The sequence below is a fragment of the Ovis aries genome, chromosome 7 (assembly GCF_016772045.2).
Source record: "Ovis aries strain OAR_USU_Benz2616 breed Rambouillet chromosome 7, ARS-UI_Ramb_v3.0, whole genome shotgun sequence".
NCBI classification, from domain to species: domain Eukaryota; kingdom Metazoa; phylum Chordata; class Mammalia; order Artiodactyla; family Bovidae; genus Ovis; species Ovis aries.
In genome coordinates, this window is record NC_056060.1 from 52,871,865 (window position 1) to 52,898,476 (window position 26,612).

Here is a 26,612-nt window from a genome sequence, read left to right on the forward strand (position 1 = left end):
CAGTTTTATATATATGTGTGTATGTATATATACACACACACATTCTTTTTTAAAATATTCTTTTTCACTATGGTTTATCACAGGGTACTGAATATAGTTCCCTGTGCTATACAGTTAGGACCTTGTTGTTTATCCATCCTGTATATAATAGTTTGTGTCTGCTAATCCCAAATTCCCAATCTGTCCCTCCCCACAGAAAAAAGAATTTTTAACTTCAGTCCGAATGACACAAATTAAGATCTTTGAAGAAACTTTTACTATCTAATGATGTTCACATCTATTTAATAATTATTTAACTAACTCCTTTACATTGACTCTTTATGTATCTCTCTCCTAAAATATTCTAGTAATCTCTGTAACCCTTTGTATTTATATTTCGGAGGTTGTTAAATTTATCTTCTGTTACCTTTTCTACTTCCTTTCTATGTGTGCTAGTAAAACCTCATTAGAATGGTAACAAATGAAAGCCATGTTTCCTTGGTATTAGGAAGACACTCATAGTTATTGATCAGCTCTTGACTGTTTTATAGTGCAGAACATTCCCAGTGGTAATTTTATGAATGAAGGAAAAACTTAAGTAAGCCTTTCCTTCTTATTTTTAAAAATCTGTAAAGCATGGTAAAATGCTTTATGTGAATTGCAAACAGTTTTCCTTACAGAAGGGAAAACTCTTGTTGTAGGAAATTAAATCAGTGCTATCCATTAATTATCAACCTTCAAACCACTCTTGAAGTTTCTGGTCAATGTAAAGAGTCTTTAGATGTGTGAGGTCTTTAAAAATCTAAGTAAATTAAAGGAGAGAAGGTTTTTAAAATACCACATTAGCACATGAAAGAAACTTCAGAGTGGATAGAAAAAAACATTTGCTGCATAGCAGTATATACTTGAGGGTTTTGTTTTGTTTTTGTTTTAAGCTTGTTCTTAAAAAAACTTAGTGCAAATGAAATGTTAAGCTTTGTACCAATTACACACACCGTGAGGTAGAGGGGAGCTATAAGACAGGCATTGCTGTAGGAAAATATTTTTATATCTTAATGCTTTAAAAGTATTTTTGTGTTTCATAATGTACATAATAGGACAGTTGCATATGTATATATTATAAAGAGTGTATATGTTATGAGTATGCTTGCTAGAAAAAATTATTAATGGGTAAAATGAAAAAAATGTGGAGACCACTATTCTAAAATAGAGAATTGGTTATTTCTAAGTAACTACCCAAATTATGAGGCTTTACAGCGAAAAGAGAAAATAGACATTATAATCAAATCACCATATAAATTATATTAATAATTGTAAGCTTTTGTAGGTGCTGTGGTAGAAAAGTATACAGAGTTGTAAGTTATAGGGAACACTATATAGTTTGCTAGTAAGGATCTGGTTAAGTTTCCCTGAGAAATTGATAATGAATTAAGATCTGAAGGATAACAGAAGTTAACTAGGTGAAAGACCCTGATGGGATAATGAAAGATTTAAAGGAGGCATGGCATAAACCATAGTCATAGACTAAGAATCAAAACAGGCTAAATACTGGTATATTTTCCTATTTAAACAACTTGATTTTATCATTTGATTTGGATAAGCTGCTGTGATATCATAATCCTGACAGAGTTTATTGATATTGTACTTTTCCATTTTGAGGTGTTTGAACTCTTAGAAGATTTTGCACAACATCTCAGAATGTAGGCTGCCCTGTATAAGCAGAGGCTTCTTAAGTTGGCCAAGATAGCATAACTCTATTGACACTTACCTTATTATAGAAACTAGAGTGGATGCTTCAGCTGAAGGTGAAAATGGCATCTTAGCTTTCTCAGCATGCCAGACATTAACAATAACTTAGGAAATCTGTGCAGACAGTAGGCATCACATTTTGCCTGTTTATCACAGTTGATACATCTTTCCTGGTAGAATATGTAAATATATCTGGCTTGACATTATTGAAAATTTATGTACCTCCTAATTTCCAAGGAAGATTTGAAATAACTCAATATAGAAACACAAAATTCAACAAAATTAAAAAGAAATAGGTGATGTAAGGCCAGAGTTAGTGAGGGTTTGGGATTAAAGAACCACTTTAATAGTGGGAGTATAAATTGATACACAGCTTTTCTAGGGATAATTAGGCAACTCCAAATGCGGGTAGAATAATATATACACACTCTTTTACCCAACAACTCCATTAACAGAACCTGCCATGAAAAGGTATTCTAAACATGCACAAACATTTAACCACAGATATGCTCACTGTAGTATATGGGGGTCATTTATAACTGAAAATCTAGAGAAAACGGAAATAGTCAGTTTTTTGTTGTTGTTTAGTTGCTAAGTTGTGACTCTTTGTGACCCCATAGACTGTAACTCTCCTGGCTCCTCTGTCCCTGGAATTTCCCTGGCAAGAATCCTGGAGTAGGTTGCCATCTCCTCCTCCAGGGAATCTTCCCAATTCAGGGACCAAATCGGTGTCTCCTGCTTGGCAGGCAGATTCTATACCGCTGAGCCACCTGGGAAGCACTATAGAGGTTTAATAAAATAAGCTATGGTACATCCATACAGTTTGAATAAATGTAGACACTAGAAAGAATGTTTTAGGATAATGTTTAATAATATGAATAGTTATCCACAGTATATTAACTGAAAAAGATTATGAAGTACAAAATATACTGAATATGGGTGCCTATGGATAGGAAATGGAAGGGAAAACATGACACACTAGTGTTCACAGTGCTTGTCTCTAGGTGCTAGTTTTAAGAATATTTTATTTTTATTTCTTCTTTTGGCTTGTCTGAGTTATATAAATTTTCTGTAATAGACATGTTTTATCATAATGAGAAAAAACAGTACTTCATCTGGATGACCAATTTGATGATTTTTAGTATGGTTTCCCTTTCTTGAATACACTCCCACTCTTTTCATAAAAATGGCCTTTTGTCTCAGAAGAAAAATCATGGCAGATGGGCCTTAATTCTGACCCTACAAAACTATAGAAACTATTTTGGAACACTGTTTTTAAAAGGCCCATTTTTCTTTGGACATATCCACTCTGAGAAATTACAGTGATTGTTTCAGTCATATTAATTCTCTTTCCCATGTTGACTGAATTGCACACTTTATGGCCGGGATTTCTTAGTTTACCCTGTTCTCAAGCTGTGTGTATTACAAATTGGCATTCCATTGTGAGTCGTTGAGAGTTAAGGAAAGAATCTGTATTTGCATTACTTATACACAGAATCTCAGATATTTCTAGAAATCTTTTAAGAACCTAAAACTGTATTGGTATTTTGCATTGTCTTGTCAGGCTAGAGTTCAGTACAAACATTCATACGGATAAATGTAGATAAATAGATAATAGAGATAAAATTGCCCACTAAGAAAATTACACTGTTCTGGAGTTAGGAAAGCTTTTGAAACTATGTGAGTGTGTGAAAGTCGCTTAGTTGTGTCCTACTCTTTGCAACCCCATGGACTCTACAGTCTGTGGAATTCTCCAGGCCAGAATACTGGTGTGGGTAGCTGTTCGCTTTTCCAGGGTATCTTCCCCAACCCAGGGACTGAATCCAGATCTCCTGCATTGCAGGCAGATTCTTTACCAGCTGAGCCACGAGGGAAGCCCTATGAAATTTGCAACTATGAAAGCCCTGTGTGAAACTATGAAATCTAACAAACTTGCGGTTACAAAAAATGTGGATTTTAAGATGTATTTCCCTTAATAAAACCAAAACCCTATGTTAAAGTCATAGTCTGACCTGTATAATAGTCTTTCCAAAAATGTTTAGTCTGAATCTGACAATGAGGAAACAATTATTATAGATAAATCCAGATGTGAGATAGTCTGTAAAACATCTGGACAGGATTCTTCAAAGAATGTCATTGTCATGAAAGATAGAAAAAGGACAGGGAACAGTTCTAGATGAAGAATCAGTGATCCTCAGTTGGGTTTAGGAATTGCGGATGAGGGATGTAAAGGGTATTATCAGTAGGAAATTTAAAAACAAACTATATATCAGATAAAATCGTGTTTTTGTTACATCTACTGGATGTAATAATGGTATTGTGGTTATATAGGAGAGGATGTCCTTGTTCTCAGGGGAATCACGTTCAAGTATTTAGGTGTAAAGTATACTGATTACAAAAGAAAAACTGTGTGTATATGTATACTTGTACATAAGCACATACAAATAAGAGAATAATAAGGAGAATACATCAAAATGTTTAAAAAAATAATTTAAAAGGTTAAGAAAGCACTGTGTGTGTTCAGTTGCTTCACTTGTGTCCCGCTGTTTGTGACCCTATGGACTATAGCCCGCCAGCCTCCTCTGTCCATGGGATTCTCTAAGCAAGAATACTGGAGTAGGTTGCCATGCCCTCTTCCAGGGGCTCTTCCCGACCCAGAGATTGAACCCGTGTCTCCTGCATTGCAGGCAGGTTCTTTACAAAAACGCCCTGTGCTGTGTGGTTGATCAGTTCCTTCAAATTGAGAGTGGCTATACAACGAGTATGCACATGGTTAAAACAGAAGCACTTATGAAATTTGAGACCGGCTATACAATGAGTATACACATGGTTAAAACAAAAGCACTTATGAAATAACTGATTATATAAAACAGTTTTCTAGTGATATGTAGGATATTTAAAAGTTATGTCAAGTGGTATACATTGTAATGTAATTTTACCTACTGAGAAATAAAGTTCAGAAAATCAGATTCTTTCTCATCCTGCAGAGTAGCCCCTCCAGTTAAAGCTTATTTGAGGAACTAAAAACAAATTATTTATTTAAACAACTAAATGTTTCTTCTATCCATGGAATATTTATAAAATGATATTTATAATAATGTATCTCTTGTGTGTGGGGGGAGGGGGATCCACCACATGGCTTGGGAATTGAACCCAAGCCATAGCAGTGAAAGCACTGCGTCCTACCACTGGACCGCCAAGGAATTCCCTATAATAATATAGTTCAGGTTGAATGTAAGAAACCTTAGGTCTTCTGTTGAATATTTTATTTACCAGAAAATATTTTTAGTTTAATTCCATATGCTCAAATTGTTTCTGATTCTCTATCATATGTGTTGAAAACTATTTAAAGATTTATTGAATAACTGCCAAGCACTCTCAAACATTTTCAGTGTCTTTCACTACCTGAAAGACTTAAGATTAATTTATATAAAATTTGGGTGGACCACTTATAGCCAAGTAACATGGTAATGACCTGCACCTGCTTGTATCAAAGAACTCTCAGAATTCTCTTATCTGTTAACATCAAAATCAATTTCAAAGTGATAAATTCAGCAAAGATGAAATAAATTGCTGTAACAGTGCTTTTTGTGAGCTCTAAAGAAGGTATAAATAAATAACACAATAATGTTTTATCACTATCACTGATGAAGCTTATATTTCACCAGCTTGCATTTCATACTTGAGAAGAAATTTTAGACTGGTTTCAAGCTGTCTACCTGCTTCTCTCCCATCCTGTAAGCATGCTTTTAACTGCCGAGGGCTGAGATTTGGAGGAATGGTTATCAAGCCACAGATGTTTTTGCCATGAAACTGTGCACCTCCAACCAAGTCACCGTGGTTCAGGAGATGATAGATTGTATTTTCATGTTGCCTCACAAAAAGGTCAAAATGGCATGGTGAGCCCATGACAGTGAAAGGCAGAAATGTTAGTCCTGGAAGGAAATTTATTTCATGGCTTCAGGGGAAATGTGGTTGTCATGAATAGGCGCTCTCTGTCAGTCTATAAAAATATTGTTTGTAAGGCAATGATGTATGTCAGACAGACAGTGTCTGTGTGTTGGCAGACAGAGCAGCTACTTAAACAAATGCTAAGCCAAGTATAGTAGCATAAGTCAAGTACTTTGGATGTTTTTAAGGGTAAGGATTGCTCATGATAGAAATATCAACATAAAGCAATTTACTTCATTTTCTGTAACAACTTTAAGTAAACTTCCTTTGAAAATTTTACAGCCTCTCAAAATGCCCCCCTCCCAATTCTGACACTTTTCTGGTGTTTGAAATTCTTGTCATTGGCAATTGCTCTGTTTTATTCATTCATTTATTCATTTTAAATTATTCAGGAACATATATGTTGGCCAGCCTTATTAACACTCCTCCTATAAGGATGTTATCAATTTTGAGACTGACAGAGCAGGTAAGCCCCTGCTCTTTTGGAGCCCTTCTTTTTCTCCTCCCAGACTATAAGAATTATCAACCATGGGCATAATTCCATGAATTGACGGTTCGGTAAGAGAGGTTCAGTGGCAGTCAAAATTAGACAGTTGAGGTGATTTTCTTCCACAGAAATTCCCAAAGAGAAAGGAATGCCATACAAAAAGAAGATAAAAGATCAAAAACTGTGTTTGATGGAGTCTCCAGTATCATTTTCAGATTTGTTTTCTCAGTGTTTGAATGTAAATCAGATTCATTCATGGCAATATTGAAGTAGAAATCTTCAACCCCAAATATTTCTTATCCAGAGAGCCCCAAGTAATACATTTATCAAAAATGAAAAATAGATTTTTAAAGTCTTGAAAGTCTAACAGATATATAAAAATGAAATCACATAATTAAGGAAGAAATATCAGTATCACAATATAATTGGAAAGCCTTTTACTTCTGGATTTTGCCAAACAATCCCAGTCTTTTGGGGAAGGTTTTTAAAATAGAGGTGAACAATAGGATAGACTTACTTTGGTAGGAAACTAATTCTCACACGTCACATACAAAGAACTTTCTTCCAAATTATCCTAAACGCAGTAGGAGAGGGGATGTTTTTACTGGGAGTGAGAGGAGTTATTTGTCTTCAGGCCCTTGGAGGGGGGAGGTACAGAACAAAAGGAACTGAGTCATTTCAGGTTTAGACAAATACTCAACCATCAGCTTCTGTAGAGAGCTATTCTGCAGAACACTTAAGGAAAGTTGGGAGAGTGGGGGATTGCCCACTCCATCTGCCATTCTATTCCATTTTACACTCAAATAAATATTCTGTATTATCACAGACAGATTTATAACATTTTTGGCATGGTGATCATACCAAAAAAACACCTTTCTTTAAATTTAAATTCAAATGAAATGAATTATATTTGTGATTAACAGTCCGTTACAGAAATTCAATTTAACAAAAGAATGAACTTTTAATATAGGTTTAAAATTTGCATTGTTTTAGCTAAAAATCCTTAGCTTTTATCAGAACACTAGCACGTTTATTTTTTTTTTTTTAGTTTTTATTTTTTTAGGTTTTTTTTTAGTTTCTTTTTTTTTTTTAGCACATTTATGTAAGGCATTATTTCAGCCTTCGTGAACTAGCTTTTTCCATGCTTAACATAAATCTGATGATACAAGACAAAGAAACCCCTCTTAGAAGAGACTTGCTCTCCTAATTTGCAACATGGCTTAGAGAAGAGAAACACTAGTCTTTCGCCGTTTAGATAACTTGAAGGCAAATCAGATCATTCAAATGTGATTTGTGTTTTTGTTACTTTGCTTAAACATGGCATTTTAGAGTTATTTCACTCTGCTTTCCGTTCCCACCCATCCCCCTTGGCATTTTTTCTGCTCCTCTGCTGTTGAACCAGACTTGGTCTGGCCCCAGATTCTGTGTCAGAGGCCATGACCCAGGTGTCACAGTGGTCCGTACTGCTGGCCTCTTCTCTGAATAATTATATGGGGGTATTGTGTTAGAAGGACAGGCTTGGGGGCAGTGCAGTCACCCTGGCTATCCAGACCAAGGAGCTCTCCAGTCGAACCACAGGGGAACAATGGGCCTGAAAAGGCTCACACAAAACCTTGTAGCACAAAAGATTAAATTAAAAATGGACATTTGGCCAGACGCTAGTTTCATCCCTGAAAATGTCACCTTTCTCACTTATTCTGAGCATTTCCTACTTATAAGGTATTCATATATTGACCTTCTAGCAGCTGATTTTCAGATTGCTACTTTCAGATTACCTTTGCGTGTATATTCTAATTTATTTGATTGTTTTTAATCCTTTGAGGATATCTTGTGACACTGTATAAGCAAAGTATAAGCAAAGCTTTCTTTAGCAGCGGTTTAAGTAAGTATTTAAAGTAATACATAGTGGTTTTTAAGGTAACGCTTTTTGTCCTCTTAAGACGTTTTATTAAGCTGTCTGTAAATTGAACAAGTGGCAGGGGGCTGTCCAGAGGAGACGTGATTGCTTTACCTTCCTCTGGCCCTAGGAGGATTATTTTTCCCACCACCTGAGAAGTTTCCATTCAAAGATGGGTAATAAAACTCGTTGTCTTCATGAAGTTTGAATGTTAGAAGTGTCAGAGATGGACTCACTGCTGTGGAGTATGAATTTTCTCATGGTCCTGATCTCAAGTTTTCTCTTACTTTTATCTACCTCTGATCTGTCCACATGGGCCTGGCTCTGGTCAAGGCTTCTGGAGCCTCACCAGCAAGCCCCCGCCAGGAGAAACAGAGGTTTGGTTTTCATGACCCTGATGTTATCTCTTATTATTTGTCCACAGCTAAATACTGTGTAAATAATTGTCTTCTGGTATGCATTGTCCAGGAAGCCAAACTTCTAGAAATGTCAGTATCATCACAAAGAATCCATAAACGGTGTCCATTAGTTTTGCCATCTGTCTTTATCACCAGTCAGAGAACACTTGGTCTTTATAGCATTTGGGGGAAAGTGTTGGTGTAAGAGCTTCCTACAAAGCGAGCCTTCTAGTTTTTACCTTTGAACCTGTGTCTCTTACGTCCCCTGCATTGGCAGGCAGGTTCTTTATCACTGGCACCGTCTGGGAAGCCCCATTGGTGGAATAGTGATCAAAATCCAGAAGAACTGAAACTCTTTAAATACTTCCTCTTCAAAGTAAATTTTATTCCTTACTGGTTACATGTATGATTATTTGGGGTTTTTTTTTCTAATTTTGTATTTGATTACTTTGATTGTATATTAATATCACCCCCATTCAGAGCCTACTTTAGAGATAACCTAAACCCGGAATCAAGCCAGAAAAAGAATTGAAGTCATAAAGCCACTCAGTAGAGAGGATGACATTCTTTAGAATGTGTTCTCTTAATTTTAAACTTGTTCTTACATTTTGCTGTTTGATTTCTTAAACATCCGTGATTATAAAACCATGGACCCTTGATTTTATCACATATTCCATAAGCACAGTATTGAAGCTGAAGGACAATAAAAGCAAGTTTTAAAAAGCCCAACTGCTCTATGTTGTAGAAGATATACTAAGTGAACTTACAGTAAGCCCAGCTTATTTTTAGCATACTAAAGAATCAAAGAGATCTGAATCAGATTGGAGGGTATTTTATATAGAAAAAATGTTTAATCTTTTCCAGTTTTATTTATTTATTTTACTTTACAATATTGTATTGGTTTTGCCATACATTGACATGAATCTGCCATGCCTGTACATGTGTTCCCCATCCTGAACCACCCCCCTTCACCTCCCACCCATCACATCCTTCTGGGTTAATTTTTTGAGGGAAGTCAGTTTACTTATAAAGAAGTATATTTATAAAATAAAAATAATTCTTATTTTATAGGGTTGTTGTAAGGATTATTTAAGATAAATGCAAATAAGCATATAGTAGTTTGTTGGCATATAAAAGGTAATACATTTTCCCAACAATTCTTTAATATTATTATTACAGCAGTTCATATTTATTGTAGAACGGTTACAGGAAGCAAAGTAATTAAAATTTTGCCATATAGAGCCAGATACCACTATTAACATTTTGTTACACATCATAATAAAATGCATTTTCATTCCCTTCATAACTCTGCCTCAGATGTCCCACCACTTCTTGCTCCTTAACTCCATGTTTCCTGCTACCTCTAACCTCACCCCTTTCTGATGAATTTATTTTGTTAAAGGCCCTAGATAACCAAATGTCATTCTTACCCTTGATGCTGTCTCTGCAGCTTTGGATATTGTCAGCCAACCTTCTCTTGGTTTCCATGGTATTTTACTTTCCTGGTTCTCCTCATGAGTCTTCAGGTCCACGTCCCTTCCTGCCCTCAGTCTCTAGTTCTTGCTGCCTTTTCTGTCCTGTAACACCCCTTCTTCTGTGTGAATGACTGCTGAATGTGCTCCTTCATCCTAACTGCTGGCTCCAGTCCACACTTCCAGTCACCTGCTGGTCAGCTGGACTCCAGCGCTTCTCTGCATCTCAGATTTGGCATGTCACTGGCTCCACCAAGCATATCCTCTTCTATTTCTGTCGGTCAACCCAGGCTGGAAACTCGGGAACTTTCTTACTCCTTCTCATTCATCCTTTCTCTCAACAGTCCCATTTAGTCAGCTATTTCCCAAGTTTATGTAATAAAATCTGCAGTGTCTAGCCTGGCTCTCAAAGCCCCCTGAGATCTCACCCCCAGCCCAGCTTTTCTTTGTAACACTCACTCATGCACCCTATACTGAGTACTTCTTCATTGCTCATCCCTGATCCTTGTGTTCCTGTCCCCAAACCTTTGTTTTATACTATTTCTATTTCCTCCATCTCTTTTTTCCCCATGCCTACTAAAAGGTCAGATTCTGCTCAGTTGCACTTCTGTGGTGTCCTCTCCATGCCCCAAACTGCTAGTAAGCTTCCCCTCTTTTTTAATTCCTTTAGACTTCCAACAAATCTCTTTGCAGCAGTTACTCCTATCTTGCATGGTGCTTATTTGTATCTTTGTCTTAGCTCCCCTAGTACACTATTACCTAAACAAATTTGAGAGCAACTGAAATATTTCAGTTTCCTAATCTTAAAGACAAGGAAACTGAATTCCAGGAGACTACCTTTGCAGCCACACAGCTACTAAATCCAAGATTAAAATCCAAATCCCCCGATTCTCAAACCAGCCCCCTCCTCTACATTTATTTATTTAGAACTAAAAAGCACCTACTCAGTGCCAGACATTTTCAAAAGCATTTTGTATATAAACTCATTTAATCCTCATTTTATAGAAGAGGAAACTCAATTGGAACCCAAGTAGTCTTACCTGCTCCCAGGGCCTGTCTTTTCACCATTATACCATTCTGCCCTTCTACATGAGAGGGAAGAGGGATTAGGGGTCATAAGATGCTTCTCGTTGTCATTCAGTCACTAAGTTGTGTCCGACTCTTTGCAACCCCATGGACTGCAGCATGACAGGACTCCCTGTCCTTCACTATCTCCTGGAGTTGGCTCAGCTTCATGTCCATTGAGTTGGTGATGCCATCCAACCATCTCATCTTTCTGTTCCACCCTTCTCCTCCTGCCCTCAGTCTTTTCCAACATCAGGGTCTTTTACAGTGAGTCAGCTCTTTGCTTCAGGCCAAAGTGTTGGAGCTTCAGCTTCAGTGTTAGTCCTTCCAGTGAATAGTTAGTGCTGTTGTTTCTAATTAGTTTATTACTATCGGTATTTTTATCTGTATATCATTTTTATTTGTAGTTTATTATTATTGTTGATGTTATTATATACTGTCACTACTTCAAGTGAATCAGTTTCTGTCTTCCTCCCACCACCTCAAGAGAAAGATGTTTTATCATCATCATCACATCCATTGTATAGATTACTTTAGCAAAGGTAAAGAGAGAAAATAAACTTTCCAAGTTACACAGTAATGACCAAGGTAAATTGGAATCCAGGCTGTCTGGGTCTGACATCTCAGCCCTTAACCCTTTTGCTAAGCCATCTCTTGGCTTCCTAGCAGTGCTGAGCCATTAGATAAGTTGTCTTCTGTTTGTCCTGTAGAGGACAAGTGACAAAAGCAGCATCTCATTCACAGGTTTTTAACGTTCACGTGAAATACTTCTGAGTATGACAAAAACTGATCCAGGGCAGCCCTTTCCCCTTTCTACAGCTTTGCATTTCATCAAGTCTTTATAATATGGTGAAACTAAAGCAGTCACTCTCGAGGAGGAAATGGCAACCCACTCCAGTATTCTTGCTGGGATAATCGCATGGACACAGGAGCCTGGCAGGGTACAGTCTATGGGGTCGCAAAGAGTCGGACACGATTGAGCAACTTAGCATGCACAGTCAAAGCAGTTGCACATTTCCGGCACTTGAGTTGTTCTTTCATGTCTCAGTGGGTATCAGAATGTCTCCCACCTTAATAGCTAGATGAGTCATCCTTCTCCTTAACAGGCACACAGATGCCATCTAGTGATAGAGAAGAGAAATGCAAGTTATTTAAGTAAAACCCTGGAAGAAGGCAGGGGTTTTTTGTTGTTGTTTTCTGGTCTTTGAAAACCTGTTGCAGTGAAAAATGGCTAATATTATACCAACACTTTTAGTAGGTTACTTAAGATTTTGTGTCAAGATACAATTATTAATGCATGGTTGTTAAATCATAGAATTAAAGCAGGTTCTGTTTTAATCTTTGTGCATCTTTAAAAGATCTGGGCATTACAAGGAGTCTCATTGTACTGATCTTTGTTTTTTCTTTTGCTCCAAGTTGTTGTCAGTGAAAGGTAATAAACATCTAACTGTTAAAACTGGATATAATTAACAATAAATCAATTTGTTGTATCCATCTGCTTGATGTATCCAATGCTAGTCCTCAGATTTTCCCATACTTCATTTATATGAAACAATCTACTGTTCTTCCATTAGGGAAGAAATCTATTAAGTTGCTTTCCTAAGCATTTATCTTCATCAGGTTGTTTGTTAGCAGATGATAATGTATTCAATTAATATGGAAGACATAGGCGAAGGTGGGTTTGACACTAAGAGGACTGTACACCATGTGACGTGGTTGCCAGAACAGCAAGCATTCTTAGTGGCCATAAACACAAAACACAGCTCCTTCAATATGTGTACAACTCTGATACACATTTGAGAGCTTTTGCCAGCTCTGTGAATCTGGGAATGTTAATGAGGACAGAAGGTAGTTAGAGCTCAGCTTCATTGTCTGCTAATTGTTGGTGTGCTGGTATTCTGGATTCTGAACCTTGCTTGTATGAATGAATAGCCTTCATATTCATTTGCTTTCAGTAAGATGATTCCCAAATTTAAGTGCACCCTGCGTTTGGTAGTGCCTTTTCTGTTATCCCAGGCAACTTTACTCACATAATAACAGCAGTAATGTTGTGTTTACTAATTATAGGAACTGTACAAAGCCCTTAATAGGCATGATTTCATTTAATACTGTCAAAATTCCTATAAATCATTATATCCCTATTTTCCAAATGAAATTAAAGCTTAGAAAACTAAGAAACTTATTCAAGGTTACGCATTTGGTAAACAGTACACATATTCATTCCATAGTCTATTCCTGTTGGCAGGTTGAAATTAAGAGTTTTCTAATCCTTGAGTCTTCTGTAAAGTGCCTGACTTTTAGTAGACACTTGATAAGTGTATATTTGCTACCTGTGAACTCTTTCTTGGCAGCTAGACTCCTGGTTCTGATCGTCCCTTATGTGACACTCATGTAGAAGAACTGATAGTGAGAATGAAACACAGGGAAGAAAGAGAGGTGGGTCCTTGGCCAGTGGAGAAAAAATAAAAGGTAGAACCGTAGTCGTGTTGTAGGAAGGAGAGCTTCAATTTTGGCCACAGGTTGACTCCCTAATAAAGACAGTTTAATCTGGCTGAAATCTTGAGCGCATTAACTTAAACTGACACTCCAGAGTTACATATCAAAATGTTTAGTCAGATATGTGTTAAATTAATTTGGGCTTCCTTTCCTGACCCTTCATCTTTATATATTGCTAAAGCTTTAGACAAGTTTAACATAAATCCATATGCTACCTATCACCACTGGGATCAATTAAGAAATTAGCCCTGTTGAGGAGTGATTTCTATGCCCCTGGTATTGAGTTTTGAAGGAACTGGGACCAGCTCTCTCCTCACTGGGTTTTGAGGAGGCCTGCGCTGTTCTTTGTGGCTGCTCTTCCTGACTCTGCTGGTTTGCCCTGAAACCACAGAGTTTAAGTCTGCTGAGTCTTGTGTAACCAAGCACCACATACGTGGCAGTGCTTGACTCAAGAAGCCTCTAACAGGCCCTGGAAACTCACTCCCTGGGGCATTTCACATTGATCCTGAGTCTCTGCTTTGTCCCTTTTGTATCATCACAGGGTCTTTGGGGAACTGCAGAGTTTTATGACTTGTGCTGCTTTGCTGAGGTTCATTATGTGTGCACTTAACTGTACTTAACATGTTAGTCCTAAACTTTATTTTTTTATTCCATATCTTTAATTTTGTTAATTGTGCAACTGTTCTCTGTTTTCTTTCTTAGCTGGTAACTTGTTGCCTGGTTATGGTCATCTTATGGGCTTCCCTGGTGTTTAATGATAAAGAATTTGCCTGCCAAGCAGGAGACGTGGATTCGATCCCTGGGTTGGGAAGATCCCTTGGAGAAGGAAATGGCAACCCACTTCAGTATTCTTGCCTAGGAAATCCATGAACAGAGGAGCCTGGTGGGCTATAGTCCATGGAGTTGCAAAGAGTCGGACATGACTTAATGGCTAAACACCAGCAGTGCTCATCTTTAATGTTATTTGAGGTCTTCTGGTCCTTGGGTCCCCTCTTAAATTTACAAAAGTAGATGAAATGAAATTTCTAGCAAACTGACAAATAAGAATGAGCCAGGTTTTTCCTGGGGTCTCTGGATTCACAAACCAAAATAATACAGTGACTAGATTTTAAAATTGGAGTCATATTTTTACAGCCCAAGAGAGAGGAATACATGGCAAATACAAGTGGCCCACAGCTCAGCTTGGTCCCCAGCCTGGAACTTTTTATTTTTTAAAGTAAGATTCTTCATAGAGCATGAAGAATAGATCACATGTGAACAAATGTGAATGAATTTTCCCTTTCCTTTACATTATTTTTCCTACCTAGTATGTCCTAGTGGCTCAGACAGTAAAGAATCAGCCAGCAATGCAGGGAAACCTGGGTTCAGTCCCTGGGTTGAGAATTTCCCCTGGAAAAGGGAATGGCAACTGACTCTGGTATTCTTGCCTGGAGAATTCCATGGACAGAGGAGTCTGGTGAGCTACAGTCCATGGGATTGCAGAGAGTTGGGCACAACTGAATGACTAACACACACAGTATATCTAAAAAAAATTTTTTTCTACTAAAATAATTTCCAAAATTATCCTGGTTCATGTTTTATCTCTTTTATGTGGATAGAAAGGAATTTCGTTTACTCAGTGTATTGAATACTTATTTGCCTGTCTGTGGTTTACCTTTACCTGACCTCACATGGACTTGAAGGGGAAGGAGCCCAGCGGTGGAGATGGTTGCTCTGGCCACATGGATGGTTTCCAGGGGGCCTCAGAAGAGCTGCCTCTCCTGGTGTAGGGCTTGCTGGTGTCTGTGCTGAGTGGGTAACAGCCAGGTATGGGGCATGTTGAGGAACCAACTGTGTTCTCTCATCTTGCTAGGAAATTTAAGCTGCTTCTATCTGATCAGCAACAACAAAAAAGGTTAATTCTGGGTTTAAAACTTGGGGTAAGCAGCTCACTTTTTTAAAAGAGGAAAATGAAGAATCAATTTTAGGGCTAAAAATAAGTAACCATTCCGGAGAGGTGTTTATGAAGTGTTGGTCGACTGTTTGCACAGTGGAAAAAGCTTAATCTCTCTACCTCTACTCATAACCCTTCACAAAAATCAGCCTTCTAGGAGAGTTAGCTGTATCTGTGTCTGGTTCCAGGAGAACATGAGCTGCGTTCGTCAAATGCTGATTCATCCTTCCTTTTCTATGTCTCGTAACTCCTGGCATAACACATCACACTCAGGAGGCTGTCCTAAAGGTACTCTTCTGATTGAATAGAGAGGATAAAGCAATATGTTCGAAGAACTTCTGCAGAGAGTGGATTGAGTTGCATTTGTACCCATTCACAGGGAGAATTTGTAATGCGGAGCTCTGGATTCAGTTGACTAATGAATACAGCAATAGGAAGAAAGAAAGAAGAAAACAGATTCAAAAAGTAGCCACTGATCTGAACAGAAGCCTTTGGAATCTTAGAATTTCAGTGCTGAATATTAGAGATCATTTCAGTGATGAAACTCAAATGTGTTTATGTTTTCTGATAATTATCTTATAAAATTTGAAAATTTCTGTTTTAAAATGCATTATCTGAAGACATACTTACTGTGACAAAGGCACTTGTATTTGTGTACATTTAAATGCCCTGTATTTTTGTCATAAAAATATCCACAAGTTCTTGGTTCAGCTTTGTGTGACATTGGACATGCTACTTAACACTTTCGTATGATGGTTTATAAAATGGGAATAACATGTGTCTTACAGTGTTTTGTTTAAAAGATATTTTCTATAGGATGGTGAAATGTTGTTAGTCTTCTTACCTTTCTATCTAGAAAGTACAGAAATGTTCTAAGTTGTATGAATTTTTCTTGTGTAATTTTGTCAGAACAGAAATAAAAATTTTATATTTTAGGATATCCTTTTAATGCATTTAATATTAAATATTACAATGCATCCATTTCAAAAATATTTATACAGAGTCTTAAATTACATTGGAAAATTTAGTAAACTTCACATCTTGTTTTTGAATTTTAAATGTTTGAATTCAGTATATAATTATTTTTATTATATTATTCTAAGGTTTTTTTGCATTTGATATATCTACTAAGGATGATTGTTTTCCTTTGTGAAATCCCTGTGGATTTATTTATGGGTATTATTATTATTATTATTTAGAGAATTATAATGTAGAAATACATTAGAAATAGACTTCCCATGTGACCCAGCAGTCCCTCTTCTGGGTATATATCAAAAGGAAATGAAATCAGTACCTCAAAGAGTTATCTACATCCTCATGTTCTTTGCAGCATTAGTCACAGTAGACAAGCTGTGAAAACAACCTGAATGCCTGTTAGCAGGTAAATAGAAAAAGAAAATGGGGCATACACACACGCACACACAAACACACACACACACACAATGGAATGTTATTCAGCTTTTATAAAGAAAAAGATCTTACCATTTTCATGACTTGGATGAAATAGAGGACATTATGCTAAATGAAATAAGCCAGAAAGACAAATATGACATGATCTCATTTATATATGGAATATAAAATACTTAAACTCGCAGAAGCAGAAAGTGGAACGGTGGTTACCACAGGTGGGGAAATGGGGAGATGGCTAGAGTTTCAGTTATGGAGGATGAGTAAGTTCTGGAGGTCTGATGTACAGCATAGTGATTATAGTTCTCATTGATGTATTGTATACTTGAAATTTACTGAGAGTATAAATCTTAAATGTTTTTACCACATATATACATACACACACATGGTTAAATAGTGAAGTAATGGGTCTATCTGTTAATTCACTTGATTATAGTGATCATTTCACAATGTATACCCATATCAAACATCAAGGTTATATACTTTAAATATATATAATATACAAGTTTTATTTGTATATTAAACAACTATACCTCAATGAAGATGGGGAAGAAAGAATTACATTGTTTCTGAATAATATTTATTTTTGCCTTAAGCAAGTATTATTCTATAGGTGTTATCATAAACACTAACATTTAAATGTATTTATATCATTAAGCTTCATAAATATATCCTAAAGTATATTTTTTAAAATTTGTAACCACTTAATTCCTCAAAAACCTGAAAAAAATTTTTGTTTTAATATTGTATGGAGTAGACTTTTAGTTTCTGTATAGTTAGTGATCTCCAGTAGAGGGAGCTCCAACTCATCTTTCTTGATAAATATAGCTCTCAACTGAAATGTGAGTGTGAGGAAAGGGCATAGGATGAAATGAAGTTAACACATGGATATAAACATTTTCAAAGGTACTAAAGAATGACAGCTGTAATTCTTAGGGGGAAAACAATCTCAGTTTGATTTCCATGCTTGTAAGTTAACTACCCCACTTGTAAGGAATCCCATCAGTCAGCCCAAGGCTTTTAAAATCAACAATCTATGTCTGGTCAGTTGAGGAAGGGAGAAAACAGTGGTGGTAATGTTTTCGTTTGAAGTAAGGTTAAATAAAGTAAAATTTTATTAATTGGTATTATTGTGATTGTCTAGTCACAATAGCAAAGGTGAATTGCTGAGTCATTGTGTAGGACAAGGAGAGAGAAAATTTTCATTTTACTTAGAGCTTTAACTCACTCACAAGATTTTAAAACCAAAATCTAGAAAATCTGTAGCACCCTTGTTCCCATCTAGAAAGCTGGATCGAATTATTACCTGTTGGTTTCTTCATAGACCCAAGAAGGAAGTATCATGTGAGACTGCTAGCTTACAACAACATAGAAGATGGCTACCAGGCGGATCAGACAGTTAGTACACCGGGATGCGTGTGTAAGTAAGAGCTACAGTAGCTTGTTTCACTATGTAAGACTCATACTCTTCTTTTCTCGTCGTCTTTCTTTAAATTTAAGTCTCTTTACTACTTGGATACCTTGATGGTTTTATTACTTTTCTATCTTCCAGGATATTCAACATAGTATTTTGAACCAAGGACATACTCAGTAACTATTTGAGACTTGTTTAGTCATAAGAACCTGTTTTAGTTTTGCATGCAAGAGATCATTAGAAATTAAACTGGGAAAATAACCCTGAATACCTACATATATTTTCTTTTATCTCCTTTAACCTTGAGACTAGTTGTTTCTTTCCAGTTGCTGTTTAGTTTTATTGCTACTGAAAGCTGTTTGGTTTTATTGCTACTAAAGAGGATGTCAGTCTAGTTTTTAAGTCTACTGCTGGCTTTCTGAATATTTTTGGCTGGTAGCTTGACTCCTCTGTGCTTCTGTTTTGCTTTTTAAGTATTGATAATATTTGATTCCTTATCTAACTCATGGAAGAGTCGCTCAGGTTTAAACAATGTATCTCTAGACCACTGTGAACCTTTGATGGAATAAAGACCTAAAGGGTGGGGTGTTACGATTTTACCATTTTACAACTTTCTGTATTAAATATTACACCATGTGGCAAAGTAACATTGTCTTTTTCAATAGCTGTTCGTGATCGCATGGTTCCTCCTCCACCACCCCCCCACCATCTCTATGCGAAGGCTAACACCTCATCTTCCATCTTTCTGCATTGGAGGAGGCCTGCGTTCACCACGGCACAGATGATTAACTACACCATCCGCTGTAACCCCGTTGGCCTGCAGAATGCTTCTTTGGTTCTGTACCTTCAAACGTATGTAACTTCTATTAATGGTTGTTTTCTTTGCTCTCCTCCCCACTCACAATTCCTTCTTTACCATCTTGGGCCAGCATGAGCTTCAGCTGTAAGCATTTGTCCCAGGACCTATTTTATGTATACAGTGGTGGGAGATTTCATCTTTACATATTCAATGCTGAGAACCACATTTTTTGAAATTGAATTTTCAAAAATGATTTTTTTTTGTTTCCCTAGACTCACACAGCAAAATGAGACAAGAAACTATCAATATTAATGACCTTCAGTCAGCTAAACTTAGCATTTTTAAGGAAAGAAACAAGACAATTTTCAGATTACATCAAAAAATAAACCTAGTTATTCTGTTTGCTAGGTTATAGTTAGAAGGCCATAAAATGCTTTAAAGGGATAATTTGACTTCCAGTATTTCAGAGGAAATCCCTTTGATTTGGGACATATTTATACTCTTTAATTTCTAGTTTCCTCTTGGAGAGGCCGCTTTTAGGCTTATTTCTATAATATCAAATATAGCATTTTAATAGTCAAATTAGATTCCTAATTTGTTTTAAAGAAAATGAATAGGTAATAAACAATAACAATAACCTATATTGATTGGAAATACAATCTTTTAGAAACAACGTACTAACAATTTTATTACTACTTATTATAGATCAGAAACTCACATGTTGGTTCAAGGTCTAGAACCAAACACCAAATATGAATTTGCTGTTCGACTGCATGTGGATCAACTTTCCAGTCCCTGGAGCCCGGTTGTCTACCACTCTACACTTCCAGAAGGTAAAGAAAGCAACTTGTGGGTTTTACCTACGTATTTGATGTGTGTGTGTGTGTGTGTGTGTGTGTGTGTGTGTGTGTGTCTCACTTTGAAGAAGAGTCTACCCTGGTTGGCACCTACCAGTCTACCTGTATATATTTGTGTTGCTTCTTAACTTTTGAAGTTTCTTTTCCTTTATTATAGTAAAAACATTTTTCCTCTCAATGTGTTGCACAAGCAAGTGAATTTAAACTTAGGGTCATTTTAGGGGGGTGCTACATTTTCTAAGAAGAAGTATACTGTATAAGGCTGCACCCAGGCAATTTAAAATGGAAGTAAGTAAATAATGTATTTAATGATGTTGTTTAGTTGCTAAGTCATGTCCAACTCTTGCGAACCCATGGACTGTAGCCTGCCAGGCTCCTCTGTCCATGGGATTTCCCAGGCAAGAATATTGAAGTGGGTTGCCATTTGCTTCTTCAATTGAATGATATTAGGAGGCCACATTAGAACCTAATGTGAGTAGTAGCTTGATGCTGTGCGTAGTACAGTATACATGATACCTGATTGAGCACCAATTCTGTAACTTATCTATAGCACTTGCTAAAATATTTCATGTCTCTAAACCTGCATTTCCTTTTTCTGAAAAAAAAAAAAAAAAAAATTTTTTTTAAGTTAGTGTTTATTTATTTGGCTGCATTGAGTCTTAGTTGCAGCATGCAGGCTCTTTCGTGCCAGTGCATGGGCTCGCTAGCTGTGGTGTGGGCTGCAGAACTCGCAGGCTGTCTAGTTGTGGCATATGGGCTTAGTTGCTGTGCTGCATGTGGGGTCTTAGTTCCCTGACCAGGAATCTGACCCACATCTCCTGCATTGCAAAGTGGATTCTTAACCACTGGACCACCAAGGAAGTTCCAGCATTTCTTTTTTTAAAAAAAGTAACTTTTATTGGGATATGGTTGCTTTACAGTGTTGTGTTAGTTGCTATTAAACAGCAAAATAAACCGGCTCTACGTATACATATATCCCCTCTTCTTTGGATTTTCTTCCCATTTAGGTCGCCACAGAGCATTGAGTAGAGTTCCCTGTGCTACACAGTAGAATCTTATTAGTTATCTATTTTATACATAGTTGGTGTATGTACGTCAGTCCCAGTCTCCCAGTTCATCCTACCCGCTCTTGCTGCTTGGTATCTATACATTTGTTCTCTACATCTTTGTCTTTATTTCTGCTTTGTAAACAAGTTTATCTGTATTCTTTTCCTAGATTTCACATATAAGCAATGTTATATGATATTTGTTTTTCTGATTTACTTCACACTGTATGACAGTCTTTAGGTCCATCCACCTCTCTGCAAATGGCACAATTTCATTCCTCTTTATCTCTGAGTAATATTCCATTGTATATATGAACCACATTGTATATATGTACCATTCTTCTGTCAGTGGACATTTAGACTGCTTCCATGTCCTGGCTATGTAAGTAGTGTTACAGTGAACATTGGGGTGCATGTATTTTTTTGAATTATGATTTTCTCTGAGTATAAGCCCAAAGGTGAGATTACTGGGTTATATAGTAGTTCTGTTTTTAGTTTTTTTAAGGAACCTCCATACTGTTCTCCATAGTGGCTATATCATTCACATTTACCACCAACAGTGTAAGAGGGTTCCCTTTTCTCCAAACCCTCTCCAGCATTTGTTGCTTGTAGGTTTTTGATCATGGCCCTTCTGACTGGTGTAAAGTGATACTTCATTGCAGTTCTGACCTGCATTTCTCTAATAACCAGTAATGTGGAGCATCTTTTCATGTATTTGCTGGCCATCTGTATATCTTCTTTGGAGAAATGTCTGTTTAGGTCTTTGCTCATTTTTTGATTGGGTTGTCTGTTTTGATATTGAGTTGCATAAGCTGTTTATATATTTTGGAGATTAATCTCTTGTCAGTTCCTACATTAGCAAGTATTTTCTCTCATTCTCAGTTGTCTTTTCATCTTATGATTTCCTTTGTTGTGGAAAAGCTTTTAAGTTTAATTAGGTCCCATTTATTTATTTTTGTTACTCTAAGAAGTGGGTCAAAAGAGATCTTGCTGTGATTTATGTCAGTGTTCTGCCCATGTTTTCTTAATATTATTTTTATTTATTTATTTGGCTGCGCTGGGGTCTTAGTTGTGGCATGCGGAATCCAGTTTACCCCACTGGGGATTGAACCCAGGCCCCCTGCGTTGGGAGCATAGAGTCTTAGACACTGAACCACCAGGGAAGTCCCTGTCTGTGATTTCTCTTGAGAGTTTTATAGTGTCTGGCCATACATTTAGGTCTTTAGTCCATTTTGAATTTTTGTGTATGGTGTTAGGGAGTGTTCTAATTTCATTCTTTTACATGTAGTACCTGTTCAGTTTTCCCAGCACCACTTATTGAAGAGACTGCCTTTTCTCTTTTCTTTTACATACTTGCCTCCTTTGTCATAGACTAGGTAACCATAGGTGCATAGGTTTATCTCTCGACTTTCTATCCTGTACCATTGATCTGTATTTTTGTTTTTGTGCTAGTACCATACTCTTTTTCAAAAATTTTAACTTTTTAGTTTGTATTGGGGTATAGCTGATTAGCAAACAATGTTGTGATAGTTCCAGGTAAAGAGCAAAGGGGTTCAACCACACATATACATATATCCATTCCCCTCCAAACTCCCCTCCCATCTAGGCTGCCACATAACATTGAACAGAGTTCCATGTAGGTCCTTGTTGGTTATCCATTTTAACTATAGCAGTGTAAATAACCCAACTCCCTAATTTTCCCATCCTTCCCCTGCAGCAACCACAAGTTCATTCTCTAACCCTGTGAATCTCTTTCTATTCTGTAAGTAAGTTCATTTGTATCATTTCTTTTTAGATTCCACATGTAAGGGGTATCATACGATATTTCCCTTTCTCTGTCTGACTGACTTTACTCTGTATGACAGTCTCGAGGTCCATCCATGTTGCTGCAGATGGCATTATTTCATTCTTTTTAGTGGCTGAGTAATATTCCATGTACCATATCTTCTTTATCCATTCCTCTGTCAATGCACATTTAGGTTGCTTCCATGTCGTGACTATTGTGAACAGTCCTGCAGTGAACATTGGGGTGCATGTATCCTTTCAGATCATGTTTTCCTCCGGGCATATGCCCAGTAGTGGGATTGCAGGGTCATATGCTAGCTCTGTTTCTAGTTTTTTAAGGAACCTCCATACTGTTCTACATAGTGGCTGTACCAATTTACATTCCCAACAACAGTGTAGGAATGTTCCCTTCTCTCCATATCCTCTCCAGCATTTATTGTCTGTGGATTTTTTGATAATAGCCATTCTGACTGGTGTGAGATGATATCTCATTGTAGTTTCGATTTGCATTTCTGTAATAATTAGCACTGTTGAACACCTTTTCATGTGCCTCTTGGCCACCTGTATGTCTTCTTTGGAGAGATGTTTATTTAAGTCTTTTGCCTATTCATTAATTGGTTTGTTTGTTTTGATGATGTTAAGCATCATGAGATGTTTATAAACTTTGGAAACTAATCCCTTGTCAGTCACATTATTTGCAAATATTTTCTCCCAGTCTGTGGGCTGTGTTTTGGTTTATTTATTGTTTCCTTTGCTATGCAAAAACTTTTGAGTTTAAGTAGGTCCCATTTGTTTATTTTTGTATTTATTTCCATTATTCTGGGAGACAGATTGAAAAACATACTGCTGTGATTTATGTCAGAGACTGTTCTGCCGATGTTTTCCTCTAAGAGTTTTACAGCTTCTGGTCTCACATTTCTGTCTTTAATTAATTTTGAGCATATGTTTGTGTATGGTGTTAAAGAATTATCTATTTCATTTTTTACATGTAGCTGTCCAGTTTCCTCAGCACCATTCATTGAAGAGACTATCTTTCCAAGAATTTGCAGTCTTGCTTCCTTTGTCATAAATTAATTGACCATTGGTGCATGGATTTATTTCCAGGTTTTCTATTTTGTTCCACTGATCTGTATTTCTATCTTTGTGCCAGTACCATACTGTCTTGATTACTGTAGCTTTGTGGCATAGTCTGAAGTCAGGGAGCCTGATTCCTCCAGTTCTTTTATTCTTTCTCAAGATTGCTTTGGCTGTTTGGAATCTTTTGTTTCCATACAAATTGTAAAAATTTTTGTTCTATGATAAATGCCATTGGTAATTTATAATTTGGATTATATTGACTCTGTAGATTGCTTTCGGTACTATTATCATTTTCACAATATTGATTCTTCCAATTGAAGAACACAGTGTATCTCTCCATGCTTTTCCTTTTCTCTAGAATGAGGGCGAATGTGTAGATGATTTCTAAGAACCATTACAGCTCTTTTTTTAATGATGTTTAGAGAAAACAATGGATATTTATTTAGGTGAACATTGGGCTGTTTTGCTATGGTTTTGACAATATTCCATATATGACATGGTGTTCAAATCCAGCTCTTCACACCTTTAGCTCATAGTGAACATGGGATCAGCTGAAATCCCAAGACTTCCCTACCTTTTTTAGATATAAGGTGTTAGTCTAAAGTCTGTTCTATAAACTCACTGATTCACAGCGTTTGGAGAATAACTGAATATTTCAGTCTCAAAAGTATTTTCTTGAGTGGCTTCCTACATCAGGTTAAGTATACATTATATGCATTTTAGTAGTAGGTGTAGTTTAGATTCAGTACCTAAAAGGATGAGTTATGTGGTACAGTGGTGGAACTGTAAACCTTTCTAGTTGTCAGTGTGGCAAAATAGTATGAAGAGCCCTAAAAATGCTGACAACTTTTGACTCAGCAGTTCTTTATCCAGGAATCTACCATCTCCTTTATATTCTTTTTAATGATTTAAACATAATAAAAATAAGATTAGGCTTGTGGTAAAGAAGAGAAACATATTTTGGTATATCACTAATGGTCTGTGCAAGCTGACAGACCATTTATAGCAGTTGCTATAGCAGCTGCTAGTGTTTCTAACTCTCATCTGTACCTGTCCAGGTATTTGAATAACTCAGTGACCATTCTCTCCTAATAATACAATATTTTCTGCATGTGCACACAGCACCAGCAGGCCCACCAGTTGGAGTGAAAGTGACGTTGATAGAGGACGACACTGCTCTGGTTTCATGGAGACCTCCTGATGGGCCAGAGACAGTTGTGACACGCTATACTATATTGTACGCATCCAGGAAGGCCTGGATTGCAGGGGAGTGGCAGGTCCTCCATCGAGAAGGTAAGTATGACCAGAATTTACCAAAGGGCGCGAGGACTAAGACTATTAATGATAAGGAAACAAAGAGAAAGAGGGATCTCGAGTTCATTTTGAATTTATATTTATGAAGTAACAAATGACTAAGGATTTTGGTTTTATTACAGGGACATTGGGAAGCCATCGACATACTTTAAGCATGAGCATAATTCATGCTTCAGGAAGCTCACTCTGAGTATTATGAATAGAAGAGGTTTGGTAGAGGAGAAGTAGGGGTAAGAGTAATGCAAGCAGACTAGAAAATGACTGTTGTGGTCCAGGAAAGAGAGAAGCCTTGACTAGGTGGTGAGGATTGAGATGGAAAGGAGAGAGAGGTTGAAAGACACTGAGGAGGTAAGATTAACAGGGCTTGGTAGCTAAAGAGGGAGAGAGAAGGTAAGAAAGAAGGAATTGTTACAGGTAACTACTGTATTTCCTGTGGTTGTGTGTCTTGCATTAGAGTAACAAACAATGGTAGAAGACCTTGTTTAATGGAGAAGACCTTTGTACAACTATTAAAATGGTCCATATGCAAATAAATTGACCCATATGAATATCAGTGTCTACTTAAGTACAGGGAAAAGTCGATTAAGGCTTAGGAACATTGAATTTAAATTTTTTAATACCAACTGTATTTTGCCTGAGAAAAAAATGAATTCTAGAACTCAGTATTCTTATTTCATGCTGTTATAGTATGTCCTTTTTAGATTTTTCATTTGGACAAGTCCCACAAGTTTTTGGCTGGATCATCACATAAATATTATAGTTTCATAATTTTGATACTTAAATTTTTAAAAATTAAAATACAGCTCAGCTGGTAAAGAATCTGCTTGTAATGTGGGAGACTTGGGAAGATCCCTTGGAGAAGGGAACAGCTACCCACTCCAGTATCCTGGCCTGGAGAATCCCATGGACTGTGTATCCATGGAGTTGCAAAGAGTTGGACACAACTGCGCGACTTTCACTCACTCATAGTTGATTTTGATATTTTCTTAATTCAGATATGCATGCTAGGAAAAGAACAGTTTTCCAAGCAATTAAAAGCTTAAGAAGGATTTTGAGAAGGAAGTTTGTTGGCCATCTAACACTTTACAGTGCCAAGTACTTCCACATACATTTTACCTTTTAAGGGGAATATTTACCCGATTAAGAGAATATACTTTAAGATCACTTATGTGGATTAATTAATATAGAACACTTTTTGTAACTATAAAACATATAAATGGTAACTGTAGCTAGTAGTTATATATTCATATTTTTCACTAAGCACGTGCCCCAATAAATAGTGATTTCCTAGTTACTGAACAGCCTGAAAAGTAATAAGTACCTGCTAGCAATACAGTTTTGTATTTTATCCATTATCTATTGCTAAATAGCACACCACTCTAAAATTCAGCCATTTGATTTTCTCACACTCTGGGAGTCAGCAGTTTAGCCTGGGATCAGCTGGGCAGTTCTTGTGTTGGTCTCTCCTGAGGTCACTCATGAGGTT

At 36.8% G+C, this 26,612-nt stretch overlaps 1 protein-coding gene and 1 long non-coding RNA gene across 2 annotated transcripts in view; one reads left to right on the plus strand and one right to left on the minus strand.

Moving 5' to 3' along the window:
- LOC132660045 (uncharacterized) overlaps positions 1–10,057 on the minus strand; it is a 36,432-nt gene extending 26,375 nt beyond the window's left edge. Inside the window, exon 1 of the long non-coding RNA XR_009601214.1 lies at positions 9,892–10,057. This is a non-coding gene — a long non-coding RNA (uncharacterized LOC132660045). The remainder of the gene's footprint in view (positions 1–9,891) is intronic.
- The window catches only part of PRTG (protogenin), a 147,422-nt gene that overhangs the window by 101,363 nt on the left and 19,447 nt on the right, over positions 1–26,612 (plus strand). The window contains exons 12-15 of the mRNA XM_042252429.2: positions 18,159–18,254; positions 18,914–19,100; positions 19,753–19,880; positions 24,935–25,105. Coding sequence (XP_042108363.1) covers positions 18,159–18,254; positions 18,914–19,100; positions 19,753–19,880; positions 24,935–25,105 — 582 coding nt within the window. The remainder of the gene's footprint in view (positions 1–18,158; positions 18,255–18,913; positions 19,101–19,752; positions 19,881–24,934; positions 25,106–26,612) is intronic.